This window comes from Xyrauchen texanus, chromosome 20 (assembly GCF_025860055.1).
Source record: "Xyrauchen texanus isolate HMW12.3.18 chromosome 20, RBS_HiC_50CHRs, whole genome shotgun sequence".
Classification (NCBI taxonomy): domain Eukaryota; kingdom Metazoa; phylum Chordata; class Actinopteri; order Cypriniformes; family Catostomidae; genus Xyrauchen; species Xyrauchen texanus.
In genome coordinates, this window is record NC_068295.1 from 42,063,404 (window position 1) to 42,084,298 (window position 20,895).

Consider the following 20,895-nt stretch of genomic DNA (forward strand, 5'->3'; position numbering starts at 1 on the left):
ACCATCGTGATGCCACGCCCCCTTTTGCGAGTCTTGCTAGTGTGACTCACTAATCCAAGTCTCTTCTATAGTTAACCTAAAAACTTTGCAGGGATTGCTCTGTAAATTAAATTGAGAATATAACTAATGCATATATGCTATTTTAAATACTGTAGTATATGCCAGAGACGTGACGTGTTAGTCTGTGAAAATACCATGTCAGGCAGGCTGCACAAATATTGATCTTGACATTGTTAGCTTCTTGTATTTTTTTTTACATGTCTTACACTGTACATTTAGATTAAAATATTTTATGTTGTAGGCTACTAGAAAATAGACTTTATTAATTAATTATTAGTAGTTGTAGTGTCTCAGAAAATCTTGCTCATTGTCACATAGCACTTGTATACACTGAAGCGGCATAAACCCAGACCAGCGAACATCAAATAACTTTTGTCTGGTTAATACTTTTAAAGAAAAATGTCCTTGGCCATAAATCCATAATGTCAAATCAAATTAAAGAAACAAGGTGAATATGAATAACACACATTTATTAAAACATAGAAGAACAACAAATGAAACGGGTACAACACTCAGACCGAAACTCGGCATTAACATTTCACTTATAATTAGCAGCACAATTAACTTCAGCACAGGCTACAAAATAAATTATGTTATTGAAATATTGTAAAGTGGTCATATGAACTACACAAATGAACGTTTAAAAAATAATATGCAAAATCGAATAGCTCCAGAACGGATGGCTGAAAAATGGGTAAATAAGTCTAATATCTTTCACCATAGACCATGTTTAAATTTCGATGTTTCTGGCCAGAAATACCAACATATTCACTTTATCTGGTTTTAATAAGCTGCGGATTGGAGTAACTACACTACCCGCTGTGCTGAAGACCCGCTCTGATGGAGTACTGGTAGCACATATGCACAGATATTTCCGTGCTAATCTTGCCATGAACGGAAACCTTTTGTCGTTCGTTTTCCACCAAGTCAGCGGGTCCTCTTCCCCATCAATGGCCATTTCCTGCAGGTACATGGTCATTTCTGCCTCGACCTTTTGCTCATCAGTGAGTAAAATAACGAAATTATAGTTTTTAAGTGGAAAATAGTATTTATGTAAAGAGATATATTAAAATAAAAAGTTCACAACTCTTAAGTGAAAGCAAAAAAAAAAAAAAATGCTTCACGTGTCGTGCAACCTACTGATAAAGCGCCGAGTCATTAGTTGGGTTAGTAAAATAACGAAATTATAATTTTTCATATCATTTCTGAAAATTATATGAAATTATATTAAACCGCCCCCCCCCACCACCCCCCACCGACGATATCATCGTCCATCGCGATGTTTTACTGTCAACGTCGTCAACTGCCAATTTAGGGGACATCGCCCAACCATCCATCAGTGCTCAGACTGTCCGAAATAGGCTGAGAGAGGCTGGACTGAGGACTTATAGGCCTGTTGTAAGGCAGGTCCTTACCAGACATCACCGGAAACAGCGTCACCTATGGGCACAAACCCACCTTCGCTGGACCAGACAGGACTGGCAAAAAGTGCTCTTTACTGACGAGCCATGGTTTTGTCTAACCAGGGGTGATAGCCGGACTTGCATTTATCTTCAAAGGAAAGAGCATTACACTGAGGCTATACTCTGGAGCAGGATTATTTTGGAGGTGGAGGGTCCATCATGGTTTGGGGCGGTGTGTGCTTGTTGTCAATGCAGGCAAACTCAATGCTGTGCATTACAGGGAAGACATCCTTCTCCCTCATGTGGTACACTTCACTGTAACCCTTTACTGTAAATTTACAGGTAATTTCTTACAGTATTGTACTGTATTTTCATAATACAGTATTATGCTGTATTTTTTACAGAACAGCTGTAAATATACAGCACAATTCTGTTTTCATCCTGATAAATTCGTAATACAGTATCATACTGTAAAGGCATTGCATTGTGGGATTGATTTTTTTCGTGCTCAGATCAAACGTGACGCGAACAGGCTTACTTGATTTTTCAGCGGACTCAACTGCTTTAATTCCTTGTATCAATACAGTGTCTGTGAATTTGTGAGCAATCTTGAAGCTTTGGTTCGTGTGAGCTTCGGTTCGTGTAAGCTTTTGTGAGCATCTTTCAAACATAGTTGCCATGACGCAGCAGAAAAGTTTAACGTCACATGAAGACGGGAGGAAGAATCTGACAACTAAATCTAACTTGCGCCAGTGACCAAAAGTGGATTTTACAGCTTGACAAGATTGTTCAACTGAGTGATACGGTAAGCCAATCTATTTTATTTTATTTTTTTGCGTTCGCATCTCTATATAATATTGTTTACACGAATGGTTTGATTTTGCGAACGTGGTTTGCTACCGCGAGAAAAAAAAAAACATTCTGTTCCACCTCTTTACAAAGTAACTTAACTTCGATATTTGACATAGGCAACATTTACCATGTCATTTGCATGACCTGCTTTTAATTAATATGTATTTTTTTCATTTCAGGTTTTGTAATCTGATGACGGTCCAGTGCTAATGTAAGCGTTTTATAGTTTTATAGTTACATAACAAAAATTCCATGGTGTCAGTTCTGTAATTGTGCTTTTGAATCGTTGTCAGCATTTTGCCAGCACATGAAAATCCATAGTCATATTCCTAATACTGTTTTCAAATGTGGTATTCCTGATTGCTCCAAAACATTTAAAAAGTTCACTGCTTTCAAGGCTCACATATTCAGGTATCACAAAGACAGGCCCTCAAAGACATCTGTTGAGCAATTAGGAATTGATGCTTTAGTCTGTGACATTGGTACTTGTCAAGAAAAGTGCAGTGATTTGAAAAACTTCGTTGAAAACTCATATCAAAGAAGGCACCAGAGTGCCATGTCCATTTACATGTAATAAAAGCTTTTCTGTAGCATCTACATTGACTTCACATTTATCCAGGAATCATCGAAACTCTTCAGCAGAAAGGTTGCGTCATAATATAACGTTACTGCAGTCAAATGTTTCAGTACAGAGGCCGCATGGTGAGGTATCTAACATGGCTGAACACTCACATCCACAGTCTGAATTCTTTGATTGTGGTGATGGCTTAGAGCAGTTGGATAATGCACTATTGCCAGATAATGCAGATGAATCTCTTTTTTTGAAAAACATGGCTCTATTTTGAAATTATATTATAATTATTGTGAAATTGACCACCAGACATTTAACTCAGCTCCTCTAACAAAGGCAGTATTGTGTGGTTGTGAAGTCCAGCTGTAACTAACTCTAACACTACTTTAATTTCACCAGGGGAGACTATTCCTCTAATTAGGAAATTGCTCATTGCTATAAATTAAATGATAGTATTACTGTATTGATGAACCATTCTCAAAAACACTACTAAAACAGAATGAAATGGTGAATCCTGTGAATGGTGTTTCAGAGTTATTTTAACAGTTATGTAGAACTATGAATAGACAACTACATAGAACCACAGTGGAACCCACAATAGTTATTTTAATTATTATTTATTTATTTATTTATTTATTTATTCTTTTTTTCTTTTTTTTTCAATTACAGGTCAATCTCTAAGCAACCAGCGCTGGATGTTAAGTTTGGAAGGCCAAGTTGTGTGTGAAGGAGCACAGCCTAACTTTATCACTCGCCTGGCAGCGCTGTTTGCCTCCTTCTATAACTTCAACTTGCAGTACCAGGAAGAGGCAGCATGCACCCTTGAGTTTGTTCAGAGGTTAGTCATTAGTCATATATTTTAGACTGAATTGTCACTAACCTTGTCTTGACAGTATTTGTTAAGGACTTCATTGTTTGTTTTTCCCACAAACGTTTTGTACAGCTGACATTTTTTTGTAAATTTGGAGTGCTGTCATTACAGAGAACAACGACAAAAATCAGTGTTGCCTACACCGTGTTATCCTCTTTTTAAAATTTGCACCCTGTTGACTTAAATGGGGCAAGTTTTAAACCTGCTTTTAGCCTCTTAACATCCTTGATGTGTCATTACAAGTGCACAGCCATGTGAGTGATTTTATTCAGAGTGAACATGGTGAATCTGACTGAAAGATATGAATAAAAGTGATGTTAATTCAGCCAGCTCACATACCTATATTTACTTCCTGGTTTTGGTCGAAGTCCACAGTAGTCGATTGTCGAGTTCGCGCGCGCGCGATCATTGGTCTTAGATCCTCAGATCAATCGACTACTGTGGACTTCGACCGAAAACAGGAAGTAAATACAGGTATGTGAGCTGGCTGAATTAACATCACTTTTATTCATATCTTCACATCTACTGCAGTCAGATTCACCGTGTTAACTCTGAATAAAATCAATCACATGGCTGTGCACTTGTAATGACACATCAAGGATGTTAAAGGATTAGTTCACTTTTAAAAAAACTTTGCTGATAATTTACTCACCCCCATGTCATCCAAGATGTCCATGTCTTTCTTTCTTCAGTCGAAAAGAAATTAAGGTTTTTGATGAAAACATTCCAGGATTTTTCTCCATATAATGGACTTCAATGGGACCCAAACAGTTCAAGGTCCAAATGACCGTTTCATTGCAGCTTCAAAGGGCTTTAAATGATACCAGACGATGAATAAGGGTCTTATCTAGCGAAACGATCGGTCATTTCAAAAATAAATTAAAAAAAGTTTAAGTTTTATAAGCACAAATGCTCGCCTTGCTCTGTTCTGTGATGCGGGTTTGTGACGTCACGTAATACGCAATTACGTTGAAAAGGTCTCACAGAACAGAGCAAGGCGAGCACTTGTGCTTATAAAACTTAAACTTTTTTTAATTTATTTTTGAAATGACCGATTGTTTCGCTAGATAAGACTCTTATTCATCGTCTGGTATCGTTTAAAGCCCTTTGAAGCTGCACTGAAACGGTCATTTGGACCTTGAACCGTTTGGGTCCCATTGAAGTCCATTATATGGAGAAAAATCCTGGAATGTTTTCATCAAAAACCTTAATTTCTTTTCGACTGAAGAAAGAAAGACATGGACATCTTGGATGACATGGGGGTGAGTAAATTATCAGCAAAAGTTTTTTTAAAAGTGAACTAATCCTTTAAGAGGCTAAAAGCAGGTTTAAAACTTGCCCCATTTAAGTCAACAGGGTGCAAATTTTAAAAAGAGGATAACACGGTGTAGGCAACACTGATTTTTGTCGTTGTTCTCTGTACTGACAGCACTCCAAATTTATAAAACAAATTAGCTCAATGTTAAAATTGACCGGAGTTCTCCTTTAAAGGGATAGTTCACCCCAAAATTTAAATTCTGTCAGTAATTACTCACCCTCATGTTGTTCCAACACCGTAAGACTTTCGTTCATCTTCGGAACACAAATTAAGATATTTTTTATTAAATCTGAGAGCTGGATCACTCCTCCCTTCTATGGGATTGAAACTTGCCGGCCTAGAAAAGTTATTAAAGACATTGAGCCGCTGTAGGCACTTGGACTATTTTAACAATGTCTTTAATAACTTTTCTGGGCCGGCAAGTTTCAATCCCATAGAAGGGAGGAGTGATCCAGCTCTCAGATTTAATAAAAAATATCTTAATTTGTGTTACGAAGATGAACGAAAGTCTTACAGGGTTGGAACAGCATGAGGGTGAGTAATTACTGACAGAATTTTCATTTTTGGGTCAACTCTCCCTTTAAAGGAACACTCCGACTTTGAGACTTTAGCTTATTCACAGTATCCCCCAGAGTTAGATAAGTCCATACATACCCTTTTCATCTCAGTGCGTGCTGTAACTCTGTCTGATGCACCCACCGCTAGCCTAGCTTAGCACAAAGACTGGAAGTAAATGGCTCCAGCTAGCATACTGCTCCCAATAAGTGACAAAAAAAGGCAACATTTTCCTATTTGTATGTTGTGATTTGTATAGTCACAGTGTGTACAAATAACAAGGTCATATGAGAGACAGGCATCTTTTAACCGTATACATACTGGGAACTATATTCTCAGAAGGCGAAGCACTGCTACTTGGGTGGAGTGATTAGCGCAACACCCTGAGCGAACTCCCTGCTCCTCACTACGGGGCTTCTCAGGTGCTGCGAGCAAATCACTCCGCCCAAGTAGCAGTGCTTCTTTTTTGCTACCATCAGATTGAAGCTTAAAAAAGTGCATCCATCCATTTATATAAGTACTCCCCACGACTCTGGGGGGTTATATAATGGATGGATGCACTTTTTTGAGGTTGAGTAAATCATGGGCTTATTTTTTTTTTTTTTTTAACACATTATCTGTTTTCTCTCTCTCTCTGTAAATATTATGTATGTATGTGTATATATATATATATATATATATATATATATATATATATATATATATATATACACACACACAGTCTATAATATTTCATTGTGTTTTTTCTTTTCTGCCTTTTAGACGCTTTCTTGACATCAATCCTGAACGTGGATCAAAAACAAAGAAAGGAAAAGTAACTTCAAAGAAAACTGGCCAAGTTGTGCAAAAAACGAACACCACTGTAAGCCCACAGGTTTCCTCACTTCTGTGAAAACTTGCAGACTTTGAATGGAATTTTGTTTAGATCCCGTCAGCAAGTGCATTAAAAGTAAATATGATTACTGCATCGTTAATTCCATTTATAAAAATACAACTGGCATTTCAGCCAATTTGTTCTTTTCTTTTTATTTATTTTTTACTCTTTCTTGGTCACTTTTAATTTCTGAAAAAACTTTCAATTTGTTAAAGGTAAACAAGATTACTGCATTATTAAGTGCTAAGTGTTAACTTGTTGTTGTTGTTGTTAAATTAACATTTTACATGTTTAAAAAAATATATATACACATCTGGCATTTCAGCCAATATGTTCACATAAGGCAATTGTCTGGTCTTTGCTTTTAACCAAAATAAATGTTTTAAAACCCAGAGAATGTTGGTTTCTATTTTCTAGTGTGACTACTCTTATGAAACTTTAAAGTATAATATTTTTAATTATGTAATAATTAAAGCAGTTTTCCCTGTAAAAGTACAATTTATTGCTGTAGACAACAGTATAATACTGTAAAACTATGGTATATACTGTATTTTGTAATTACAGTGCAGTACTGTAAATGTTGTTGACAGTACTAGTTCTGTAAAAATACAGTATGTGGCTGGCAACCCAGCTGCCAGTATTTTACTGTAAATTTACAGTACAACATTTTACAGTACAATACTGTAATTGCTGTTTACAGTACTAGTTCTGTAAAAATACAGTATGTGGCTGGCAACCCAGCTGCCAGTATTTTACTGTAAATTTACAGTGAAAAGTTTTACAGTGTTCCTTAAGGCTCATCCTGACATGACCCTCCAGCATGACAATGCCACCAGCCATACTGCTCGTTCGGTGCATGATTTCCCGCAAGACAGGAATGTCAGTGTTCTGCAATGGCCAAAGAAGAGACTGGATCTCACTCCCATTGAGCACATCTGGGACCTGTTGGATTGGAGGGTGAGGGCTAGGGCCATTCCCCCAGAAATGTCTGGGAACTTGCAAGTTCCTTGGTGGAAGAGTGGGGTAACATCTCACAGCAAGAACTGTCAAATCTGGTGCAGTCCATGAGGAGGAGATTCACTGCAGTACTTAATAAAGCTGGTGGTCACACCAGATACTGACTGTTACTTTTGATTTTGACCACCCCCCTTTGTTCAGGGACACATTATTCAATTTCTGTTAGTCACATGTCTGTGAAACTTGTTCAGTTTATGTCTTAGTTGTTGAATCTTTTAATGTTCATACAAATATTTACACATGTTAAGTTTGCTGAAAATAAAAGCAGTTGAAAGTGAGAGGACGTTTCTTTTTTGCTGAGTTTATAATAAATTGTAACTGTTACTAATGTTTGGAATTGCACGATTGCTTGAACCTGCATTACTTTCATTTCACAACGCACGTGAACTGATCTGAGAGCACCGCCACGCACGTGCACACAGATCAGCATGTCACCGGTTTATTCTGAATCAAACACAGACCATGTTTATCTGTCTTTAAATCACAGTATTTTGTGGATTAATAATCACATATGACCAACTTGCCATTCTGATGTTATTTTGTGCAGCCCGATTATACAGTTAATATTCAATATATATCGCCCAGCCCTAGTGGCTAGTACCGGTACTCAGATTCATATGCATACAGCTTCCATTACCGCAAAACAAAAGGAAAATCAAACCTTGCTGAGAGAGCAGAGATACAGGCTAAAAGCTACAGGAAACTCATGATGTAGGCACTGGATTCTCCCACACTCATGTTTCATCTCGATGAACTCGCTGCTCAGCATTCCACACATTTAAAGCAAAAAAACAAGCCAATGATTCCAGGGAACTACTACGATAAGAGCTTACACATACAAAATGACAAGAAACATGATTCCACTCCCACACTTTTGGCTTTGATATGGACTCTTGACTAGTGGTGCACCGATCAGGAAATTTACACCTCTTATTTTTTCTTAAAGTGCCCTTTGCCACACTTTTGCCAGTTATATGCTACAGTTATACGTTTATGCCCCACACAGTAAAATAACAGTAAAACTTTGCAAAAAGGTTCCATTTGTTAACATTATTTAACAACATTAATGTAGATAACGTGAACTAATGAACTTAAATTTAAGTTACTATGAACTAACATGAACAATTGTATTTTAATAACTAACATTATGATTAATAAATGCTGTAAAAATAGAAATGTTTATTGTTTGTTTGTTTGTGATACCTAATGCATTAACTAATGTTAAAAAAATAAAACCTTTATATTAAATATTACCAAAAATACAATTACATTAATTGTGAATTGCTAACATTTATTTGTATTGAAAACGGTTATTAATAGTTCTGTTGACAATATCAAAAGGTCATTGTGACATACTGGCAACCAGTAAAAAACATGAGAGCGTCACACACACATCAAATATATATCCATTACAAGCTCTAAAACTGCTCCAGTGAGAAATCATTCATATCTATGATTTGTTTAATGTCTTTAGTGTCTTGTTGTAACACAAATCACTAAACATTAAGCAAATGTTTGAAGAAGCGATGCCGTTTTTGAAGGTCAAACAGTTATATCGGTTAATAGTGGTATTGTGACCAACATTAATCCGATTTAAATTGGGATCCTCACAGAATAGCGCTGGGACGAGTGACTGATGAGGAGATATTAAAGGGCACCTATTATGGAATTGTGAAAAATTACCTTTCATGTAGTGTGAACAAAAACATCCTGCAAAGTTTTATATATGAAAGTTCACCGTAAAAAAAGTTATTGACTCTCAAAAGTAGGAGTCGACTCAGAATCAATGTAATGAATCGTATTTCCAATGAGTCATTTTCCTTTTCGTTGTGACGTCAAGACGAAAAATTATCAAATTGGCCGCGCCCACTCATTGCGCGCGCAGACACCAGGGAAAACTTGAAAACATCATGTCGTCAACAAGACGCTGTGTTCTGAAGTGCATATCAAAAGCAACCTTTTTCACTGCCCAGGGACGAGCATGTGAAGAATCAGTGGCTAGAGTTTATATTTACAACTATACCGCACAAGTATAGCCCGAACCTTGTGCTGTGTTCGCGTCATTTTAATGACGATTGCTTTACGAACGTGAATGCTTTCAAGTGTGGATTCGCGAGCCGGTTGATACTGAAAGGTTCAGTACCAAGTTTATTTGGATCAGCTTCCTCCTCCGAATCACAACCTGTAAGTATTATTAATAATTGTTGCTTTTATGTGTTTTTTAGCATGCTTGATAAGTATTTGTGTGTGTTGTGTAAGTTACGCTCAGCGCAGCTTCTAGGTCTCCAATGTCAATTTTTTTTAAATATGTGAAATGTTTGTCGATGTTTTTGGAGTTGTCATAAAGAATAGAGCGATAACTTGTAGTAATGCAGTGCTTTATCAATATATTTACTTGCTGGGCTAACGCAAACAATAACTGATTGGGTGTTTACCACCGAACTTTGGGCTATGATCGCTAACATAAATCAACTCAAATTTCTTCTCTGATTTTGATTTTTTTACTACACAGCGGTGATGGGCGTTCCGTTTCCGACAATCTCTGCACAGAGTATGATCGCTAACACAAATCAACTCAAATTCCTTCTCTGATTTTGATTTTTTTACCACAAAGCGGTGATGGGCGTTCCATTTCCGACAATCTCTGCACAGAGTATACCAATCACAACTGACTGGGTCATCTGACCAATCACCGCAGATTAGCGTCACGCAAAGGAGGGGTTTGGAAAAATGAGTCATTGAACAAATCATTTTGGGAGTCGGTGAGCAAATCAGGTCAACATAAATGCATATTATAAGACAACAAAAGTGTTTTTTGTCATTGCATGCATGTAAATCTGTTGTTGGGGACTCCCAAAACAATATTAGGAACATTTTAAATGCCATAATAGGTGCCCTTTAAGAACACCTGCAGAGCCGCCCGCACGTGTCATTGACACTCATGTTAAAGAGAGTTGAGCTAAAAGCACTGATGATCGCTCAAGATTAGGATTAGGGTCTCAGATTTGTATTTGCATGTTTATTTGTTGTTTCATTTGTTTTTATACTCGTTTGCAGTCTCTTTATCCTCTTCCACAGTGCAGAGAGTGCAAAATGGCATAATCATGTGAATTACATCATGTCTGAAAGTTTACATTTGTGAATGCTTAGAATTGCCAACAACTCGCCATTCTGTCATGCTTCAAGGGCTGAGAAAGCACTCATTCATTAGAGGAGCAGTGTATGTGTGATTCCCTGCATGCTGCAGAAAATATCGGCCCTGATACAAGGCACGATTGACCGAGCACCGATCACAGGTTTAAGACGAACATTGGCCAATCGATCTGTGCACCCCTACTCTTGACTACAAGCGCAGCAGTTTATACAGGAGAGTGAGACCATCACTATTATCGAAATGTTCCCTAAATATGCACTTCTGAAAGTTTAATATTTCTCACAGGAGTATTCAAATTACAGGCTCTAGCAATCACTTAGTTTCTTCTGTTTGCTCTCAAAACAAACATCCTCCATTAACTTCACCCAAAAAACAGCAGAGGTCTGGGTACTGCGTCTTAGATTGTGGAGGAATTGCCAGAGTTATAGAACAGGATAACAGCAGCAGATTTCACAATTGTAATCATTCCAAGGAATTAGATCTAGCAAGGTTGTATTCTGGTCAAAATTAAAAGCAGAATTGCAGATGCCGTCACAGCTAACACGAGTGTGGGTTGGCCGATGGCCAATGTAATGGTGATACGTAGGCCAAGTCAGGGATTGCATTGAAAATTTGAAGCAAATGTAATATTTTGCATTTAGTGCTTTACACAAGCACAACCTAAACATGCGATGCAACTGAAGCCTAGTTTTCACTTGGATGTGATCACATCCATTACAGAACCACTTGTACCAATGATCTGCACTTATGTGTGCGATATGTGTGCTCCAGAGACAGGATTGCAAAGTGGATCATTTGGATAAGTCAAACGGATTTCCCTCAATATCACAGTGCAGGCCATAAAACTTATGTGACCCATTTGAAATGGAGGAAGTCAAACTTATCAAAACAGCTATACTGCCCTGACAATATAAACAGCACTGACAAAGAAAAGAGATAACACTGTGCCATGCACCAAAATAAACATTAAAAATAATTCTTACTAAACTTTATACCAATTTTACAGTAGTGTGTGTAACTGTGGTATTTTGACAAATATGTTAATATTAATATCAATATCATATTAGCCTAAATAATCTCTTGGGTGGAATCTATTCAGACTACCACTCTAAGGCAGTGGTAGTTAAAGCTTGTGTTGAGGTTCTTAACTTCTTATTATAACAAATACTATAATTATTTTTTTAATTAGAAACATAGCTACATTGACCTAACCATGTATTGAGGAGCCACATATGTGTATGGCATTGCACTGTAAAAATTAGGGCAAGTACATAAAGATGTTTAAACCTCCAAGACAACATGTTCTCCTGTTTAATAAATGTTCTGTTTGAATGAAGTTTGATATTTAATAAACTGGCCTTGTTTGCCTTCAAATATTTCTAAAGAAAACATCATTAAGAGCCCGATGAAAGGAAAACCCTACCCATTTTCACTAACACAACTTCTCTAGTCCCAACTCTGTAAAGTATTATTCATGGGTACAGTCAGAATATTCTATTTGGTCTTTCAGAAATAGTGTTAAGGAAATAAAGTTGTTTAATTTCACAATACACATTTCTGTTTCTAATTCAAAAGATTCCAGATGTTTAGATGATGAATAAATAATGCATGTCAAATGTAAAATGTAAATGCAATTGAGTAATAATATTATCAATTAATTGCAATTATGTATTAAACCAACTTCAGTTGTGGCTGACAAAAACAGTCATTCACATACTTGAAGACCATTTTTGACCCAGGACAAACCCTGTATGTGAAAAGCACATTCAAATAATTTCTTAGGGGTTGGAAGTAGAGATACATCGAGCTTTTCATTTTACCAGTAGTCTGCAATAATCTTAGCAGGTAGTTGCTCATTTTTATTCCCAGTATTTGTAGATTCTATTTAGATTTTAGAAGTGGTATAGTGTAACCCAGCCTAAAAGCACTTCTCTTATTTACAATGCCATTCTAAAATTACCTTTAAAAAGACAAGACTTGAGTTGATTTTATTTCTATAACTTTTTCTTTCTCGTACATCATTCATATGTTTAATATGACAATAAAATAAAATCTATGATTAATCGGCTATCTACCCGTTTTCCCACCTGAGATAAAGGCATCTGTCAACCTCTAAAACAAACTTCATTTTGGATTTTATTCATTTTGGATTCCTGTAGCATTCGTGTCTCTGTGCCAATCATAGTAAGGATAGACTAAGAAATGTTTTATCACTGATATCTATGAATCCATTTAAAAAAAAAAAACTAACAGCAGATTAATCAGTTATCTGCCTTTTCCACAACCTTAGTTATCGATATCTTCAAAATCCACTATTGGTCAAACTCTAGTTGGAATTAGCAAGGACCTGGTGATACAATATAATACACAGTAGATATCTTGATCATTATACAACATTATCTACAGTTCTTTATGTTTAGTATATTGCAATTCATATCTGTGACATATTGCCATCTTTTTATCAATTGTTTTTCATTGATATTCATTGGACTTTGGTATAAGTGCTGAACTTCATGCTTCATTGTAAAGCAGCACAGACAGGTGGCTGGTAGATGAAATAAATTACCAGCCTCTCAGATATCTTACCGGACATTTTTTATTTTTATTTCATTTGATAAGTGGAAAAGCCGGTCACTACGTGACAAAATGATTATTACACTGCAAACTGCTGGTATATAATGAAAAATATGTAGTCTGTATAAAGTGAATTAGTATTAGTACTTTAACAGTACATTGCTGCAATCATCTTTCTCTCGATCTTGACTAATCTTCCAGTTCCTGCCGCTGAAAAACATCCCCACAGCATGATGCTGCCACCACCATGCTTCACTGTAGGGATAGTATTGGCAAGGTGATGAGAGGTGTCTGGTTTCCTCCAGACATGACGTTTGCCATTCAGGCCAGTTTCATCAGACCAGAGAATTTTGTTTCTCATGGTCTGAGAGTCCTTCAGGTGCCTTTTGGCAAACTCCAGGTGGGCTGTCTGTGCCTTTTTACTGAGGAGTGGATTCTGTCTGGCCACTCAACCATACAGGCCTGATTGGTGGAGTGCTGCAGAGATGGTTGTTCTTCTGGAAGGTTCTCCTCTCTCCACAGAGAAATGCTGGAGCTCTATCAGCGTGACCATCGGTTCTTGGTCACCTCCCTGACTAAGGCCCTTCTCCCCCAATCACTCAGTTTGGCCGGGTGGCCAGCTCTAGGAAGAGTCCTGGTGGTTCCAAACTTTTTCCATTTACGGATGATGGAGGTCACTGTGCTCATTGGGAACTTCAATGCTGCAGAAATTTTTTTGTGCCCTTCTCCAGATCTGTGCCTCGATACAATCCTGTCTCGGAGGTCAACAGACAATTCTTTTCACTTCATGACTTGGTTTGTGCTCTGACATGCACTGTTAACTGTGGGACCTTGTATAGACAGGTGTGTGCCTTTCCAAATCATGTCCAACCAACTGAATTTACCACAGGTGGACTCCAGTCAAGTTGTAGAAACATCTCAAGGATGATCAGTGGAAACAGGATGTACCTGAGCTCAATTTTGAGTGTCAGGGCAAAGGCTGTGAATACTTAAGAACATGTGTTTCTTTTATTTTTTTATTTTTAATAAATTTGCAAAGATTTCAAACAAACTTAATTCACGTTGTCATTATGGGGTATTGTTTGAAGAATTTAAGAAAATAATGAATTTAATCAATTTTGGAATAAGGCTGTAACATGATAAAGTGAAACGCTGTGAATACATTCCGGATGCACTGTATAAACCTGACCAATATATCGCTCGATCACAAGTGAAAATATATGTTTTTAATTTCAAAATGAAAATTAATTTGCTTTGATCATCATTGAGGATCTCTTCAGACGATGCATCCAAATGTTGGAAACCAAAGCATTCAAAGTCAGAGGCTCTTATGTGAAACCAAAACTCCTATTAAACTGAATAAATACATTCTCTTGGAAATTGTTCATCTGAAAGGCCAAATTAACATGCTCAGACATGAATATCTTAGCTCTGAATTCAATAGAGATGCTTTCAATAGTTAACGTAACTTCTTACAGTAAATGGTTAAAAACTGGAATGTATTCAGCCCAGCCACTCTGCCCTTAAAGGAAAAGTCTAAAACGTGGCTGATTTACTGGTGTTTCATGTTTCAACATGTGTGTAATAAAACACAGCGTCAACATTTTATCCAAACAATGATTTGAACAAAAAAACGTGAAGACAAATACATAGTATTAATAAGTCAAAAGCTTTCACATTAACCATGTTGACATGTAACTTTTCAGTTTGCACTTACAATTTCCATGACTTTTCCAGTCTTCTGGATAAAGGATTTTCCTAAATAATTTTCAAAAAGAAAGCACTCAAAGTGCAATTACTAGTCAATGAAATATTTCAGAGTGAGCATAACTAGACAACTTTATATTTATCATAGATATTTGTATTACTTTCCATGACTTGAAATCACAATTTTCCAGGTTTTCCATGACCATGTGAATCTTATCCATAAAATATGATTTACATTGATGTAAATTGTGTATTCTTTTATAAAGTGAAGACATGTTGCGTCTGCTCTTGTGGATTTTGTTCATGTAAATAAAACAGCATAACTCTGACCTGCATAAGTAAATGTTGTTTTGTTCACTCCTCTCTTGTTGTCTTGAGTCCCTTTAGCTTCTTGTCTGACGGTGCATTTATCATGTTCACGCTTGACTTGTTTTTCATTCCAGTTTTGTGATAATACCAGTTCAAAGCCTTGCTGTCTGTTTTCAAAGATTCAGAGGAAATACCCTGAAATTCACTAGAATAAGGTTATCACTTCAAGAAAACCCAAACAATGAGTCTCAAGAAGGTTCAAGATAAATATGTTTTGAATGTTTTATTGCCTTTAAAAAAAAAGTTGTTGTTGGACACCGCAGGTTAGAGTCTATATGACTCACCCAGAACATTTCATACATTATATGCTAAAGAGTCGCTGCATGTGATTCTTGCGGTCAGTCGATCGCCACTGCGTGCCAGATTTATTGCTTTGGCTGCATGTGGATAAAGCCATTTGCAAGCAAACTTGAGCTCTTCACGAACTTGCAGATCAAGTTATCAAAGCCCTCCACAAATAATTGTTATTTGTAAATGTTTTTGCAAATATGATAGCTGTCCTAGTTTACTGTAAATGGATGTAAAAGGGTAATTCTTCGACTGGAGGAACCTTTCTTTCTCCAACAATGGTTTTAAAGATACTTTAAAATTAGAATGACTGTTCTTAAAATGACATATTATAAAAGCTTTAAACTTTTTAATGCGTCTCTTTAAGTAATTTTCCTCTGGTTTTTAAATACGCTGAATGGTTAACTTCAGACTTTGAACTTTCTGTATATTAAATAATATAATTAATTACAAAAGTATATTAAAAAGTACTAAAGATTATCATTATGATAACTGAATTACATTAATAATGTGTTTATTTATCATTCATTTTTAAATGTTATTTATTGAATTCATAATTTAATACAAAAATAGAAATTATTATTAATAATAATAATTAATTTAATATAAAATTATAATTAATTTTATTTAAATTAAATTAAATAGATAATAACTTATTAAATGATTATCCTATAAAAGTTTTATATTACAATAAGGTATATTTATATATAATAAATACAAATTCTACTTTGCATTTTTTTCCAAAGAACTTCAAATCTATATATTTTTTATTATTAATTTATTAATAACTAAATAATAATACATTTTATAAAATGCTTTAACAAAAAAATAAATACCATTATTACCAAAACAACAAGCATTTTACAGAACAATTGAGTAGGTCAAGCACATAGTTTGAAAAAGTTTGATTTTTCAAGATTCCCTAATTAAATTCTAGAATCACCCAAAATAGGGGACATGGAAATGAGAAGAGGAAGTTGTTCTGTGTGGCAGCAAAACATAATGACTATAAGCCCTTAAATCTAAATTCTGCACAATAAGCCTGGAACAGGTTTCAAATGTTCTCCTGAAGATGATGTGCCTTTCTTCATCCAGAATTCTGTGAAAAGTAGCTATTCAAGGACTGTATGCAACTTCATGGAAAGTATACATTACACTGCATTGTTTCAGCACTTCCAGTAAACTTTCCAACAGTGTTGGGTAGTAGAATACTTTTTGCAAAAAGTGTTAATTTTGGTACATTGGTCATATTGTATTGAGAACACAGCAATGGAGCCGAGAGAGTAATCAAACACACACACATAAACATCCTCTGTCATGTAGCACTGGGAGGACCACATCACTGAAGTGAATCAGTTCTTTCGGACAGTTCATGTAAATTAAACTTTATTTTTAGCTTTAGGATGTCCAAATCAGTTTAATGAGTCAAATCTTTCGGATGATTCATGTAAATTGACTAGCTCACATAAGTGATTCACTGATTTACTTGAGCCCAAATCTCACATAGCCAGATCCTTGATTAAAATGTTAAAAAAAAAGGCTGAAAGGAGTCACACACTGGACATGTCTGGTGGAAGACATAGCTCATTCTAAAATTCAAAACAATTGTTTTCTATAAATATACACACACAAGGGCATAGATTTGGCTTGAATATTAGGAGGTTGAAGCGTGAAGCAACTACATCATGGTATTACTAATATTAAGGGGGTTGCACTTGTTTGTTTTGATTAGAAAAAAACTACGCCCCTGTACACACACTGCCAGCCATACGACTATGAAGACTGTTCAAAATTCTCAGCACCACTCACATACTGCAGTTTTATAATTAAATTTGATCCAAATCATTATCAAAGGACATAGATTATTTATTTTAGCCATGACTGAATGTTACATTGTGTACACCAATCAGCCACAACATTAAAACCACCTGCCTAATATTGTGTAGGTCCCCCTCGTGCCGCCAAAACAACGCCAACCCGCTGAGATTATATTCTTCTCACAACAATTGTACAGAGCGGTTATCGGAGTTACTGTAGACTTTGTCAGTTTGAACCAGTTTGGCCATTCTCTGTTGATCTGTCTCATCAACAAGACATTTCTGTCCACAGAACTGCCACTCACTGGCTGCTTTTTTGTACCATTTGGAGTAAATTCTAGAAACAGTTGCGCGTGAAAATCCCAGGAGATCAGCAGTTACAGAAATACTCAAACCAGCCCGTCTGGCACCAATAATCATGCTACGGCCCATTCTGATGATTGATATGAACTTTAACTGAAGCGCCTGACCCATATCTGCCTGATTTTATGCACTGCGGTCACACGATTGGCTGATTAGATAATGGCATGGCTGATTGTTGGTGCCAGATGGGCTGGTTGGAGTATTTCTGTAACTACTGATCTCCTGGGATTTTCACGCACAACTGTTTCTAGAATTTACTCCGAATGGTACAAAAAAGCATCCAGTGAGAGGCTGTTATGTGGATGGAAATGTCTTGTTGATGTTAGAGGTCAACAGAGAATTGCCAGACTGGTTCAAACTGACAAAGTCTACGTTAACTCAGATAACCGCTCTGTACAATTGTGGTGAGAAGAATATCATCTCAGAATGCTATTGTGAGATGCGGGTTGGCTGTTTTGGCGACACAATATTAGGCAGGTGGTTTTAATGTTGTGGCTGATTAGTGTATATACACAAACACACACACATATTTTCTTCTTTAAACAGTTTCAATGTAGTTAGCTACTTTTTGTTAGAAGCTTATATTGTAGCTAACTTGATTTATAGAGTTGCTTGAGCAATATTGCTTTCAAAATAGAAGATAAGCTCTAGCCAATCCATGTCATAATGCATACTTAATATTAATTTGATGTTCATAGTAGCGTACACATAGTAGGCATTATAAGAACAGTTCCCCTGAATCAACTGAGGTTACAGTGTCTTGATCAAGGACACAATGGTGAAAGTGCAGGGATCAATGCTTGTGAGGTCTGAACCCATAAACCTTCAGTTACCAGCCCAGATAATTAACCACTACGACACACCACCGCACAGCGTAACGTAGGTGTTAACTGATACCTGCCTCACTTTCACAGTTACTTTCAGTTATGAAGTACACTAAAATTCTGAATTCTAGAGTCCTCTGCTGTCTGAATAGGGCACATTGACATGCCTATATGCGTCTCAAAACAAGGTGAGCTCCCTACCTATCATTAGTCATCATTTAAGAGCGTCGTAGGCACATTTCGAGCCAACTGGGCCAGGAAATGTGTCAATGACGGCCAAACATGTTAGGGGCCAATAATTCTCAAATATGCTGTTGACTTGGAATGCACCTATGATGTCCAAAACTGCTGACTGACTCGGAAAGCACCTACATTTTGATGCTCAAAACTGCTACTAACCTGGAACTCACCTGTGATGCCCAAAATAATGTTGACTCTAACATTTAAGACTATCCGAGTCTGAACTCACCCAATTTAACCAAAATTGCTACTCAAAACTCAAAGGGCGCCAATGATGCCCAAAATGATGACTAGGCAGGCAGAGCGCTAGGTTGTGGGACACAACCCATGAATACGACTCATATTTATCCATCAGAGAATAGTCTTACTTTCTAGCAACAATGGCACCATTGCAGACTGGCGTCTCTTACCTTGGGCAAATCACGGAGTTGGTTGGCGTCCAGTAAAAGCTCCTCCAAACTCCCTCTGTAGCGATAGATCTCATCCGGGACGAACATCAGCGAGCAGTGGCGCTTATCGATCGACTCGATGTGACGGTTGCACCGCCACAGGGGAATACAGTGAAACATCACGGGATGATGACGATCCGTAGACTGGATAAATCCGTCCTGCTGCTGGAAAAGTTGCCACGGCAAATCAAAACTGAATCAAACAAGCGGAGGAAACTCTCCAAGTGCGCCAACGCCACTAGTGTTCGATTTCAAAATGCAAAAGTATCGCGCGCACAAACATGGATTAAAAACGTCGCGCTCCACTTCTGATTTGATCCCGGGAGTTTCTCTTCCGCTTTTTCACCTTTCTTGCAACATCGTCTCTGGAAGGCTGACAAATGTCCCGTACCTGTATTTAAAAGCGGTTACATGTCTGTTTAGTTGTGTCTAGTTCGTGTTTTTCTTATGCCGTAGTTTATTTCCTCTAGTCCAGTTTCTGACCCGGAACATTCACTCCCTCATTCCAGTTTTACGTCACAATTCCCAACGGCTCCTCCCTTTCTGTCGTGCTCCCTCCATACTGCCTCTCCCCTGCGTCGTCAACTGTACTACATGAACTACACTTCCACAAACACACCTTGTTGTTTATCTGTCTATCTATCCATCCTTCCATCCATTGAAAATCTGGGTTTCAAAATCGAATCTATATTTAAACAGAACGTATTCTGAAATTGTAAAGGAAAGTATTGAGATTTTAACGAAAACTTGCATGCTGTCACGTTAAGGGTGCATACAAAATACAAAGACATTGTGAAATTCATGTATTTTTATTTATTTATTTATTTATTTATTCAAATTTAACTTCATTCATGCACTCAATCATTTTTTCCTCTTTAAAAACGTGTAACTCCTATTTTGTAACCTTATAAAAGCTGTTTTATTCTACATGGAGAGGGTCCACACATGGGGGCTGCCATGTTAGAATCACATGACCAGCTGAATACTACTCACTTAATCTCAGTAACCGTCCTGTTATTTGAGACTTTCACTCATTGATTAAATTAATCATGACTGACTGTGAATATTAAATGTCTACAACGACATCTGAAACTGAAAACTGTTGATTTTAAATTATCCAAACCACTAGGTGTAAGTTCAAGATGACACAAAAACAAAAGTTACTGAGTGCAGCTGTAAACCAATTGTAATATATGAGAAATGTGCCAAATATACATATTTTCTCTAAGGGTCTCAGACCTTTCTACCCCACTGTATGTCAACATTATGACAAGAACATACACTCACCTAAAGGATTATTAGGAACACCTGTTCAATTTCTCATTAATGCAATTATCTAATCAACCAATCACATGGCAGTTGCTTCAATGCATTTAGGGGTGTGGTCCTGGTCAAGACAATCTCCTGAACTCCAAACTGAATGTCAGAATGGGAAAGAAAGGTGATTTAAGCAATTTTGAGCGTGGCATGGTTGTTGGTGCCAGACGGGCCGGTCTGAGTATTTCACAATCTGCTCAGTTACTGGGATTTTCACGCACAACCATTTCTAGGGTTTACAAAGAATGGTGTGAAAAGGGAAAAACATCCAG

The 20,895-nt window shown here is 36.9% G+C and overlaps 1 protein-coding gene across 2 annotated transcripts in view; it reads right to left on the bottom strand.

The window, feature by feature from the left end:
- Positions 1 to 19,778, bottom strand: part of LOC127660468 (leucine-rich repeat-containing protein 1-like) — a 151,391-nt gene extending 131,613 nt beyond the window's left edge. For both annotated transcript variants that reach the window (XM_052150728.1, XM_052150727.1), the window contains exon 1: positions 19,268 to 19,778. In XM_052150728.1, the coding sequence (XP_052006688.1) occupies positions 19,268 to 19,426 (159 nt within the window). In that variant the 5' untranslated portion in view covers positions 19,427 to 19,778. The remainder of the gene's footprint in view (positions 1 to 19,267) is intronic.
- Between the last annotated feature and the right edge of the window lie 1,117 nt (positions 19,779 to 20,895).